At 37.8% G+C, this 13,183-nt stretch overlaps 3 protein-coding genes across 5 annotated transcripts; all 3 read left to right on the top strand.

The window, feature by feature from the left end:
* LOC141820459 (transcription factor bHLH167-like) lies at positions 1-1,074 on the top strand. 2 transcript variants are annotated; one of them, XM_074707784.1, is made up of 3 exons: positions 1-171; positions 325-642; positions 749-1,074. In XM_074707784.1, exons 1-3 carry the CDS (start codon positions 22-24, stop codon positions 815-817), a joined length of 537 nt encoding a protein of 178 aa, XP_074563885.1. In that variant the 5' UTR covers positions 1-21; the 3' UTR covers positions 818-1,074. The 2 variants fall into 2 exon arrangements, with proteins under 2 accessions (XP_074563885.1, XP_074563884.1); XM_074707783.1 differs by having other exon boundaries at positions 310-642.
* Positions 1,075-2,202: 1,128 nt separating this feature from the next.
* Positions 2,203-5,472, top strand: LOC141820430 (uncharacterized). Its single transcript, XM_074707740.1, has one exon. The coding sequence runs from the start codon at positions 2,234-2,236 to the stop codon at positions 5,237-5,239; it is 3,006 nt and encodes a 1,001-aa protein (XP_074563841.1). The 5' UTR covers positions 2,203-2,233; the 3' UTR covers positions 5,240-5,472.
* A 3,130-nt stretch (positions 5,473-8,602) lies between these two features.
* LOC141820431 (putative nucleoside diphosphate kinase 5) lies at positions 8,603-12,655 on the top strand. 2 transcript variants are annotated; one of them, XM_074707741.1, is made up of 5 exons: positions 8,603-8,778; positions 9,969-10,193; positions 11,081-11,188; positions 12,044-12,153; positions 12,340-12,655. In XM_074707741.1, the coding sequence occupies exons 1-5, from the start codon at positions 8,729-8,731 to the stop codon at positions 12,369-12,371; spliced, it is 525 nt and encodes a 174-aa protein (XP_074563842.1). In that variant the 5' UTR covers positions 8,603-8,728; the 3' UTR covers positions 12,372-12,655. The 2 variants fall into 2 exon arrangements, with proteins under 2 accessions (XP_074563842.1, XP_074563843.1); XM_074707742.1 differs by having other exon boundaries at positions 8,733-8,837.
* Positions 12,656-13,183: the final 528 nt, after the last annotated feature.

Raw genomic sequence — 13,183 nt, 5'->3', positions numbered from 1 at the left:
GAGAGAAGCTAGCTAGCGAGCATGAAGGTGGACAACATTGGCAGCCATGGAACTAGTACTATTCGTAAGGTGGAGAGGAAGACAGTGGAGAAAAACAGGAGAACGCATATGAAGAAGTTGTGCTTCAAGCTTTCCTCCATCATCCCTAAAGAACACAGAAGCATTCACAAGGTCATAATCTACATCTACTCGCATTCATTTATTATCTCCTTCCTTAATTTGTTTCAAAAGCTTAATTCCATAGAGCTAGCTAGTATACAATTAATTAATTAATTTAGCTTCCTGCAATTATATATATGTATCTTCTAGGATGTTTTGACGCAGCAAGACAACTTGGAAGATGCAACATCTTATATCAAAATCCTTCGAGAAAGGATTGAAATTTTGAAGCAAAGAAGGCTGCTGCAGGTGAGTAAAACGAGGAGCACGGACGTGGCCATCGGCTTTGGGCTGCCAATTGTCGAAGTAAGATGCAACGATGTGAACTTGGAGGTGCTGATAGTGATAAGCTCTAGCGGCGGCGTGAGCAAAAGGTTTTTGTTCCACGAGGTGATCAGTGTTCTTGAGGAAGAAGGAGCTAAAGTTGTGAATGCTAACTTCTCGGTTGTGGGGGACAAGATCTTCCATATAATCCATTCACAGGTCAGTTTTGGTACAATATCATTAATTAGTCACCAGTCTCGTAGTCTCTTAACTTGCAGCAACAGATGCATCGATCCTAATTGGCTGCAAGTCTTGTTGTCTGCAGGCCGTCAGCTCCAGAATTGGGTTGGATGCTTCAAGGGTCACTCAGAGATTGAAGGAGTTGGTTAATTAGCTAGCTATTACGAGTTTACGCACGTATATATATATTATTCTGTCAAAATATTACAACTCCCTGCAGCGAATTGTATCGATGTAGTTAGTTATTTTAATTAGCCGATCGATCGTCGATCGATCTCTACTTCTTCATTCCGAGGCGCGGCGAAGCAGTTCGGGACGACTTTTCTTGGATTCATCGTCAGGAAGAGTTGGGTGGGACATTTAAGGAAGCAACTTGCGGGCTTCTGATTAAGACAATTCGTGTTTGTTAGCTAAAAAACCCCATATGGAATCTACGGTGCGTCAATCCTTTTCTTTCTTTCTTTCTTTCTTTAGCATTGCTTATATTATGTACCTGATCACTTTATATGAATATACTTATTATATATATAAACGAGTTTGATATGCTGCGCAACAAACTCGTGCGCGATTTGTGTGCGACTCCTAGACCCATCGTCGCTGTCGCTGCCCTTTGCGCCGTCCGACCACCGCTGACCGCTGCCTTGGCCGCGATCGATGCGCCACTCGTCGGTGCTTTGGCCGACATCGGATTTCGACTACTATCCGGCCAGAATTCGGCCCGATCGCCGTCGACAATGGTCGTACCATTTCTGGCCAAATCGCGGTCGGATTCCGATGTTGCCACTACCAACTGTTTTCGATCGAATTCCGTCGGATTCTGACCACTATCCGATCAGAATCCGACGTCGGACAGAGCACCGACGAGCGGCGCGTCGATCTCGCCCAAGGCGACGCGTCAATTGCGCTCGAGGCGGCGACCGACGGTGGCTAGACGGCGCGACGGCAACGGCGGTGGATTGCGAGTGTCATGCACGGATCACGGATTCCTCATCGCGTACATTTTTGTATATATAAATTATTCTTTTGTTATCAAATTTATTATTAAAATAATACACACACATATATCATGGTTTTGAAGATAAATTAACAAAAAAAAATTCTAAAAATGAAAAGGAAAACATGCAAATACAATTTAATTAATTAAAATATAGTTAAATTGTATTTTAAAAATACATAAAATATTAAATATTTACAATATTATTACTTTATAAATAAATAAATAAATAATTAAATTCGATTCGTAATTGTGCTAGTCTGATTCTGTACTGAAAGCACGGTCCAATTCAGACCTGATCAGATTCACGGGTCATTCGATCTGAACTGCTGCTAGGTGCGCAGAGCCATAACGGAGGCTAACATGAGCCTGTGACGACGCTGCTTAAGCTGGACCGTCTCATAAAGCAGCTGCCCTATCCATTTTACACATTTACCCCTGCCTGCGGCCTACCGTCCGCCGTGGGCCCCCCGTCGTTTTCCCCTTAAACCCCTTCCACATCTCCAATTAACCATCTCCTCCCACTCTCCGCTTCCTCTCCTTTTTCCTTCTTTTCGACAGTTCGATCTCCCACGAATGGAAACCCTATCTGCCGACGATCCGATCGCCGGAGAGTCTCCACCTATACCACCAGCGCAACTCCCAGACTCTTCCCGACCAACTCGGTCTCAATCGGATCCGCCACCCTCCGATTGTAGGACATCTCTCGAGGGGGATGGACATGGCGACTCCTCCGAGGTACTATATCCAACCCTTACCCCGGTAGACACCCCCGGATCCGAACCTAAACCCGAGGCGGATGTACATTCCGTCGACCAAGTTGCGGTACTAGGGTTTGCTGCAGCCGGATCGCCGGGTGCTTCCCCTTTCTCCATCGGCGATTTCGTGTGGGTGAAGACCAGGAGTCATCCCTGGTGGCCGGCGCTGGTTTTCGATCCCTCTGATGCTCCTGAAGTCGCCACGAAATCTCACAGGAGTGGTGATTCGGCCATCCTCGTCTTCTTCTTTGGTAGCGACACCTTTTCCTGGTGCGAACCGGCTCACCTTAAGCCATTTTCTCATGATTTCCATCGCATGCTTAAGCAGAGCAAGTCTGGTAGCTTCGTAGGATCTGTCGTGGTTGCCTTGGATGAGATTGGGCGGCGCCTTCAGTCAGAGCTGACTTGCCTTTGTATTCCGCAGGAGAACGTAGCCAAGTATGCTGCAAGTCCACTCACGGGACTTCCTGTTACAAATCTCCACCCGTCGGAGTTCCTTGAGCATCTTTGTAGGGTGGCTTGTGATGTTTCCGCGGCTGATGTGCTCCAAGTTCTAGCTCTTAAGAGTTGGGTGATTGCTTTTGGAAAGGGGTGGAGTGATTGTTCGCCTGGGTACCATCATCGTCGCACAACAATGGAGTTGGTGGACAAGATCGACCTTGACGTGCCACCTGGGGACTTGGGTGATGGAAATGGAGATGGAGATGATGAGTGTTGGATCACTGGAACTGGTATTCAAAAAAGTACTAAGAAATCTGAGGAAAATTCACATAAGAGCCAGAAGAGAAGGAGCATAGCAGCGCTTATGGCTGGAATGGATTTGGATACTGTTGAAGTTAGTGATGATGATGAGATTAAGGTAAAGAAGAAGGCGAAGAAACTAAAGTACCCAATGAAGCTTGAGAATGATAAAATTGATGTTGATGAGTGTTGTGTTGAAGCCAATGAAGAAACCTCTGACACCAAAGAAGAAACCTTCTCAAACAGACGGGAGAGAAAAAAGAGCAAGTATCTTTCACCTCCTTACACTTGTTTGGCTTCACACACCAAGTCTTTGGACTCACCAGCTGCTGAGGTGAAACCACAAAGGAAGGCTGTTGATACCTCCACCACTAGACACTCTGCAACCTTGTCGTTTTGTCACTATGGGCAGGAAGAGGATACTGGTAAGCCTGATCTCAATATGGAGGACATATTAATTAAAGACATATTCTCAGAGTTCCTCTCTACGGTTACCAATCCACTACATTTTAAGAAGAAACCATCAGCTGAGAAGATGATCAAAAGCTTCTTCATGAAATACAGAAGTTTGATGTACTCTAGTGGATCTGGCTTCCTAAATTACCAGAAGCATCAGGGTGAATCCTGTGATGATGACATTGGATCTCCCAAACAGGCCATTGTCAATGATTGCTCTGCAGTTGGAAAACTTGCAGGGAAACAGAAGAAGGGGAAGGATGCCGCTAAATTAGAGATAGAAACAGGTTCTAGTCCAAAACAGGTGACTTTCAGTGACAACTCTGAAGCCCAAAAGTCCAAAGGGAAACAAAAAAAGAGAAAGGATAAGCCTATGTCAGTGGCAGAAACAGGTTCAAGTGCAAAACATGAAACTATCAATGATATCTCTGAAGCCCAAAAGTCCACTGGTAAACAGAAAAAGAGAAAGGATGCTGTCAATTCGGAGATAGAACTAGATTCTCGTTCAAAACAGGCCACTGCCAATGATAGCACTGAAGCCCAAAATTCTACAGGGGAAAAGAAAGAGAGAAAAGAGGCACAGACTGGTTTAAGTTCAAATGAGGTAACCTTCAATGATAGCTCTGAAGTGCTGAAATCTGTGGTTAAATTGAAAAAGAGAAAGAATGCTAGTCCAGAGGCGGGGATAGGTTTTAGCTCTGAATCAATAAGTCATTCTGAACATGGCAAAGCCGGGCTGAATAAAAGGATGAACATGGATGAAACTAACATTGTAGTGCCTGCCAATGTGGATACTCAAGTTATAAATGCTATAGAAGATGTGCATGAAAGCATTAATAGCAAAGATGGAGCTACTGGAGAGAGTGTGGTTCTGTTCCCTAATAATGTTGATTCTTTGCAACCTACTGATGGTAGAAAAAGGATTAACAAAGGCAAGACGGTGCACAAAGGAAAAAAAACTGAAGAGTCTGCCCTTAATGTTTCAGAGGGTTGTCAAGAAGGCAAATCTGGTAGGAAGAAGAAGAAGAGCAAACTTGCCAACCCTGTATCTGTAGTTAATTGGAGTAATGACATCGCCCACAGCTTGGAGACAAACAAAGATGTGCAGCAGAGGAAGGATGGCGAATATTCTTGCAGTTACCCTGGAGCTCTTCTCTTAACTTTTTCCCCAGGAGTTTCTATGCCCTCCCAAAATGAACTTATTTCCACATTCTGCAAGTATGGTGTTGTAATAGAATCAGAAACAGAGTTACTGAAAGAAACTAACGGTGCTCGAATTGTGTTTGCCAAAAGCACTGATGCAGAGAAAGCCTTCAGTAGCTCAGACAAGAATGGTGTCTTTGCACCTCCTTATACTAGTTATCGTCTTCATTATCTTCCTCCAATTGTATGTTCTCATCCGATCCCTCCACCTCCAAATGCATGTTCTCCTCATCCGATCCCGCCACTTCCTTACATAAGAGATAGTCTAGAAAGGATGATATCTACACTGATTTGTTCATCAGAGAAGGAAGCTGGGCCATCAGATATGATGAAGCCTGATGCAAGGGAAAATCTTGTAGGGGACATGGAGGGTCTCCTGAAGAAAGTTAAAACCTTGATAAATGGGGCTGCTTCTGGTACCTAACTCAACAAGTTTCTCTAACCTGTTTTAGCTTTAGCATCAGTAATTAATCGATGTTGTGTTTATCACCACCTGCTTTATTTTGGCTGTTGAAAGTTGACTTATCAAGTGTAAGTGGTGGATCTGTTGTATCACCTGCTTTGTTAGATTACTGAATGTAAGACTTATGATGTTATCATGGTCCTTTTGTAGGCTGTTAAACATTTACATGACAACTTTGTTCCAGCTTAGTCTAGATTGTGCACGACCCAATCCTTTTACTCAGTCAGCTGGAAACTGGACATGCGGGCACTTACGTTAAGCTCTCCACATGTGGTTGTTTGACATTTTTGGTATTACAATCTTGGTTGGATACCAATAGATGTTAGATTCTGATGGCAGTCAACAGATGCTTGATTCTGCTTCTTTTGTAAAAGAAGTTAAGATGGTGATACAAAGGTTAAGTTTTTCCCCCTCCTTTTTCATGTTAGTGAAGTAACTTGAGAGATCATATTAATCAATTTCAAGATTATTGTGGAAGCCTATTGGACGTTGATAAACTAGTAGATGTGATACTTAGATTAAATGAGTATATGCATTTTGTTTAGAGAAATAATACACTACATGAAAACACAACATGATACACTATTCTGCATGGATGTGGGATCCACTGCATAGACATGTGATCCATGTCTATAGTGTGTTATGTTGTATTTTCATGTTGTGTTTTCATATAGTGTATCATTGCTCTTTTGTTTACTTGGTTATTCTGTTATATTCACTATATGCTAGTTCGTTAAGTGGGCAACGGAACAAATAGTTTTTTTCTTTTGCATAAAGGTGGAATCCGCTTAGCACCTTAGTCAGTCTCACATGGTTGGTCCAGAACAAATAGTCAATATTAAGGAAATGGGTCATCTAATAAGGGTGATCATCTTAACTCCATACAGTTTGACAATGTTACATTAAACGACTCGAGGCCTTTCTTTTCCTGGCCCGGATTAGTCTTTTGACAGTTTCTCCTCTTTGTTAAACTTTCTCATCTCCATGCAATCAAGGATTTTTCCTGGTTAAACTGCATTCTAAATATGAAAATTACCTCAGGTTGGTGAGATAAATGCTCGTGTTACTCGGGCAGGCGTCTCAATTTATTGCTTCTTTTAGATTGACGGCTGATTCATTTCATCTTTGCCTTTCCGCATTTGTCATTAAATGATTTTAGAAATGAATCCATCTGCCTTTCCGCAGTTGTCAAGTTAGAGTTGCCTTCTCCATTACCTTTAAAGCTCCCCCTTCACTTGAGCCTTCAACTTTCTTCCACTCCTTTGAATTCTTCTCCTTTACCGCCTTCTTCTTTGAGCATTTGGTGTGCTAATGACCTCTCTCCTTGCTTGTGAAGCAAACACCTGGATTAGCAGAATAATTCAATTCATCAAGTTTATCTACCTTCTTTAATTCTTTCTTGATGAGTGGATATTTGTTCTTGTAGTCCCCCTTTGATTGCACCCAAAGCACACAATGTGCTCGTTCTTGATCTAGTTTAAAGTACTTGAAGACTGAGCTTCCAAAACTTCTTCAAATGTCTTGGAGTACTCATCTTCATTTCTTGAAGAGTGAAATGACTTTCCACTTGATCCATTCAATGAAGAAGTTCTAGTGTCCTTATTGACTTCCTTGATGCTTGGACTTTGAAATTCTACCTCCTCTTCATCTTGTGTAGATTTAGGACTTTGAAATTCTATCTCTTTTTCACCTTGTGGAGATTTAGATTTTTCTTCAGTTCCCTATGCTTTCTCTTCACTTGACTCATGGACTTGAGCTTCTTATTCTCGGACTCCTTTCTCTTTCTTGGGATCCTAGTGAAGAAGTTTAAGTGTGTAGGTGTAAGAAATTTAACAAGTACATGAGATAAGTCCAAATGAATTAGGAGGATCGATGAGGAGATGTCTAACTAGATTAGATGGACCACGTATTTGGCAAAATATTAACTTCAAATGGATTAAATGGATGTTTATCAAAGATAAAAGGTCTTGGTAAGTTGAAGATGATGAAATATCAAGTAAATGTAAGAAATCTTAGAGATGACCTTTTGGCAAAGAAGGCTATAAGGAAATGTCTCTTGATTTGGGACAAGGACAATCTTTTACAACCTAAGTGATTGATTTAAACCAAGAAATCAATAGGTGTTTCAAAATCACAGGCACAACAGGTAGTTGATTGATGTCAACTGAACAATAATAAATTACTTTACAACATTTAACTTTTGAATCATAATCTTGGTAGAATAACAATAAATTAGTTCCTCATTACTATTGAATTTCAAAATATAAATTTTTATTTAAGGAAATCATAAGACTAAGTTAATCACAGAGGGAGCTTGTTCATTACCTATTGAGCTCTGATTAGTCAAAGTTGGCCGACTAGATGGTTTAGTGGTCGACCAAAAGACAATCAACGACCAATGAATGGATAAAAGTTACTTGGAGTTAGTCGACAACATGAACAATAATGGTCAACTCGAAATAAGCTCAGTCAACAGCTGAAGTGGCCATGGGAAACAATCTTACACATAGTTATACATACAATAAGTTCCTCATTTTTTTAGTTTTTTATAAAGAAAATTACAAACTAGTTATTTTTTCCACTCATGAAATTACAATTCTCCATCTTACTCATACAATATTGTTAAAAAAAAAATTCAAAATTTGTACAATTGAGTTGGTTCCCCTTTAATACTAATTATCTACCCATAGACGCCCTTTATTTTTATTATCGCTAAAAGATACTCTCAATTTGAAAAATATCAAAATAATGCCCTATCTTATTTTATCTTAAAAATACCTTTATTAATAAGTTTAGCTAAATTTTTTATAATGTAAAATAAAATTGCTCTTATTTCATCAAAATTATTATACATGAAATATTATTATTCAAAATATTTTTTCAACTTGATTAAAATTACTCTAATTTAATAAAAATCATTTCAATTTGATTTTGACCAAACTTATTTACTATAAGTAATTTTGGTCAAATTGCTCTATATTATAGTTATAGTTGTTTGGATTAAAACTACTATATGTTATAACAATTTTAAATAAAGTTAGTGTAACAATATTATTATCAGTATTAAAATAAAAATATTTTTAAGATAAAAATAAAATAAGGTGTTGTATTGATAATTTTTTCAAATTGAGGGTGTAGTTTTGATGATGAGAAGGATAAGAGGGGCCTTTTGAATTATTATTTTTTAAAAAGGAAAAACTCCGAGCCAGAATTGGGTCCCTCGACTACTTGGACGGCCAGGATTAGTCTAGCTTCTGGTTCCCTGTCACATACGGATCCATCCGTTTCGCCGTTGCTCGATCAAATTCGGGCTTTGTAAAGCAAACTCATGGACGCGTCACGCCGACGACCTGAAACGGCTGCGCCGCCTCTTCTCTGGCTCTCGTGCCGCGCCCTTCCTCCGAAGCGAAGCTCAACGATCTACTCTGATCTGCCGTCCTCCCACTCCCAATGAGAAAGTTCCCACCCTTCCTCGTCTTCTCCATCGTTCTCTGCTTTCAGTAAGCCTACTCAAACTTGAACTACCGTAAACGTCGAGAAACAAATCGAGCGTGACAAGGTCAATTGTAAAAGTCCATTTCCATTATGATCTTTATTGCTGCATTGGATGAACTTAAAATAATTTCTGATGTGTTGAATTTCTGATTTCATAAAGATTTCATTTTTTTTTATCTTGCTCTACATAGAATAAGCAGTTTATTAGTACGAGGGAGTTACTAGGAGTACTCTTTCTGGTCTGGTTCATTGCGAGTATTGGTGGTGATGGAGCTACTTGTAGTACTCTTAAGGATGCTATACGAAGGGATCTCCTATATCATTGCGCCAATTATCTAAGTGTTATATAGTGCTGGTTGGGCTAGCTATCCTATAAATAGTAGATCTACATCAAAATATTATATCTTTTCATCTAATGTTGGCGGACATAGTTTTCATTTTTCATCTTTGTTGAAAACAGTCCGGAGCCCATTCAACTCCAAGCTGACTTGCTAGTTGATATTTGAAAGGAAACTTCATTTTAACATAATCACTCCCATACAGTTGGGCATAGAAGACAGGTGGTGACTCCTCTATACTGAGTCATGGAGCACCCTGCACATTCCTAGTGTCCTGTTCGACACTGAGGTACAAGTTGTGACTCTAAACAAACAATCTGGATGCCCATACTTGGCTATCAGTCTTAGAGGTAGGGATTGAGGATTTGATAACCAACTAGTTCTAATGGTTACTTTCTAACATAGAAAGGGATATATGTTTGGATGTTTGTCATTGTTTTAGGTTTTAAGCTTATTTATGCAGGGAGCTCTTCCATCAATATTACTCTTATTTACCTAGTTGTGGATTTTTTGTTTGTTTGGGATTTTGATGCCCCTTCTACTTCATTGTATTGTTACATCTAAAATCTTCCATTCTTTTTGCAAAATAAGAAAGAAGGTAAAACAAATATTAGTAATTAAAGTATTAGACTGTTGTTTATGTAATTATTACTATTATTTGCTTTACCTTCTTTCTTATAGTTCTTTTTTTTTCCTTGTTAACAGAGGTCATTGTTTTTCAATTCTGATGAGATATTGTGTCAAGAACTATTGTAGTATTTCTTAATCTAATTGATCTTTGTGTATAACTATCTTTTATTATATAGCTTGTTGGTGTCTGTATCAATATGCAACTTGCATTTTTTGAGTAATTTTAGGTCCTCCAGCTTCATGGCTTTAAAAAGGGAGAGAACTTTGGCGATGATAAAACCAGATGGAATTGACGGGAACTTCACAGACAGGATCAAACAGGTAATTTTGGAAAATGGATTCATCATTGTCCAAGAGTTGATGGTCCAACTTGTTGTGGAAAATGCAACAACTTTCTACTCCGAACATTCAGCAAAGAGCTTCTTTCCAAATCTTGTCGAGTATATGACAAGGTATTTAATTGTAAAGAATTTGAGCCACTGTATGTTGCCTATAGGAATTGAAACTTTTTCTCCTCTTTTTGTTCCACGATTCTTAATTGTTTTCATTGAATAAACTATTTATTCCGAAAGGAACATAATGCTGCATTTTTCGTTTCTTATTTTAAGTTGTTAAGCATGCATTTCAAACATAAAAGCTTCTACCTGAGAGATTGATGGATGCAGTTTGGAACATTCTCAGTTCTGAAAGCACTTTAAGTCCTGAGCTTTAACCACTTAGAATTGCTTTAACCACTTATTACACTGACCATTTCTGCAAAAATGGAGTTTGAGTCATGTTCCTTTGTTGATGATTTGAAATGCAATTTCTGTTCTAATTTCTCATCTTTCCCTCTACTATTTTAGTTTGTCACTTCTTATCTTCCAATCTTTGTGAATTGTTGTTTTTATTCAGTTTCTTAGTAGGTTTTGTTAGTTCACTTAAGCCACATACATATTTAATTCCCAGGCATCGGTTTTTCCTATTTATGATTAAATTTTTCTTTCCTAGTTGCATCTATTTCCTCCCATATTAAATTAATTATTGATTGGGATATATAGTAACCAACACAGTGCCTTCTGTAAGTCGAAGTACTGCCTCTAGTTCTTGCTTATACATGAGTAGATCCTTCTGATTACTTTATATAAATAATTTACTATCACTGACTTGTCCTTATTGTGCTCATGTGCTGTTTCTCATGGCTTCAAATTTCCTTTTAATTTTTTTCAGCCAGGGTCGTTTGATTCTCTAAAGATGTTTGAACACTAGCAATCCAGTTTTCCATCTGTGCTTGAACCTAAATATATTATGGTTATCATTTTGCCAATATTTCACTGCATAATTTGATATTAATCTTTAGTGGTCCGGTGCTTGCTATGGTAATTGAGAAGACTAATGGTATCTCAGAATGGCGTGCTCTGATTGGTCCAACAGATGCAGGCAAAGCTAGAGTTACCCACCCCCACAGGTAGATTATTCTTAAAACTAAACTTCAGCTTCAAAAGCAAATGATCATGTCAACTTATAATGATAGGTATTTATTGTGAACTAGATTAGCTTTTTGGATATTTGATGAGCTGTGAGCAAATGAAAAGTTACCCCAACTTCCTATCATCATCTTCTCTTTACCCCAACTTCCTATCATCATCTTCTCTCTTGATCACCTACTAGTAATCCCCTATTACCCGATTCTTTAATTTATCTGCCGGAAGAATGGCTGAGAAAAGTATTGTTCTCCACTTCCTATTGCCTTGTTATTAATCACTTCCATGCACTTTTTGTTGGGTGATAGATTTATTAGGTTTTTATTTAGTACATGGTAGGATAGATTAGTTAGTTTTAACAAAACGTAATGTATTTGTTAAAAGTCACAAAATATGTGATGAATTAGTTATTTTTAAAAGTATAGGATAAATTTGTTAAAAGTGACATATCTAAACATTAACCCTATAAAAATATAATAAATTTATCACAGATTCTGTTAAGAATCCATACAGTCATGAAATGTCAACATGCTAATCATCTTTTTATCTACATCATTTGCCATGTCAAATTCTAATTAGCTAGTATTCTTAAATAAAATTTGTTATGTTTTTAAATAGTATTTGATAGATTCATTATTTTTTAAAGTAAATGTGAATTTGTTAGAAGTTGTACAGTATTTATCCAATTTGATTTACTATCTAATCGGACAATAGTTACAATTCTATTATGGGTTACAAACTAAAAATAATTCCTAACTTATGAAATATAATGGAAATTCATATCCAATATTATAGTTAAGTTTCAGAGGATTGTTGTCTTACTTCAGTTCAATTTTCAGCATTAGGGCCATGTGCGGATCAAGTACTCAGAGAAATTGTGTTCATGGTTCAGATTCGTCTTTAGCTGCTGCAAGAGAAATTTTATTTTTCTTCGGAGATATCTCAGCTGGTTTGTTCTTCTTAATACTGGCTAATTGTGCATATGTTTCATTTTCCTTACAGAAATGTATTGATTCTCCATCTTTTTTTTTTAAAAAAAAATCCCACATACTAATTGGTACCTTCAATTCGGATTCACTGACATTCTTAAATAATGATATTCATAATGATATTCTGAATTCTCTTCTGGATGCAGGTGCTGTTGCTGTTGAGCATGATGAACTTTGATATTTTTTTCCCCCCAAGAACAAATTGCTTAACCTATTGAAGGCTGTTAGAGTGGCAAGCCAACAAGTGAAGTGGATGATAATAGATTATTCAGAGTTATTTTGTTCAGAAAGGAAAGAAGGGAAAAAGACATTTTATTGTTGTTGTTATTATTATTACTTTGTTTTCATTTACTAGACTCATAACTCAGATTGTAGCAGTTCCTACAATCCAGGAAATCTGTGATAATATTTCCAGGGATTTCTCTAATATAATTGAAAATACACTGGATGTTTTCTTTGATTTCTGATTGGGGTTGGATAATTAGTCTGGAGGATTGAGTAGCATTTCAAAAGGAAAGAGTTTCAGCGTAGGTTGCCGAGGCGGATATGAATTGAATTAAGTTGTGGATAGAGTCGCCCAAAGTCATCAATGCCAGGTAGGTTATTGATAACATTGTTGCAAATTACCACTCGTCAAAAGTTACATCTCTCAAAATTTAGGATTTAATATTAATATTGTCACATCTACAAAATCACTATAACTGCATAGAAAATTATTACTGTTATAACTATGTAACAATTATGAGTTTTATAACTGTTACAATACAAAATATATTAAATTTTAAAATTTGAAAGATTATAATTTTTAACTCGAATTGAATTGCAAAATATCATAATATATTAATTATATGACATGATTCGTATTAAAACGTCGGTTAAAGTCTTTTTAACTGTGTTTTGTCCAATTCTTTTTCATGCAGTTTCATGATGTGTAACAATATAATTATTATAATTGTATATTAGTTATGACTTGGTAACTACTATGTGTGC

This window comes from Curcuma longa, unplaced genomic scaffold (assembly GCF_044706935.1).
Source record: "Curcuma longa cultivar G26 ecotype Majalengka, Jawa Barat unplaced genomic scaffold, ITB_CL_G26_1.1 utg3290_np1212_1714210_RagTag, whole genome shotgun sequence".
NCBI lineage: Eukaryota > Viridiplantae > Streptophyta > Magnoliopsida > Zingiberales > Zingiberaceae > Curcuma > Curcuma longa.
Note: the sequence above shows the minus strand (reverse complement) of the source record. Positions and strands in the feature narration are given on the sequence as shown.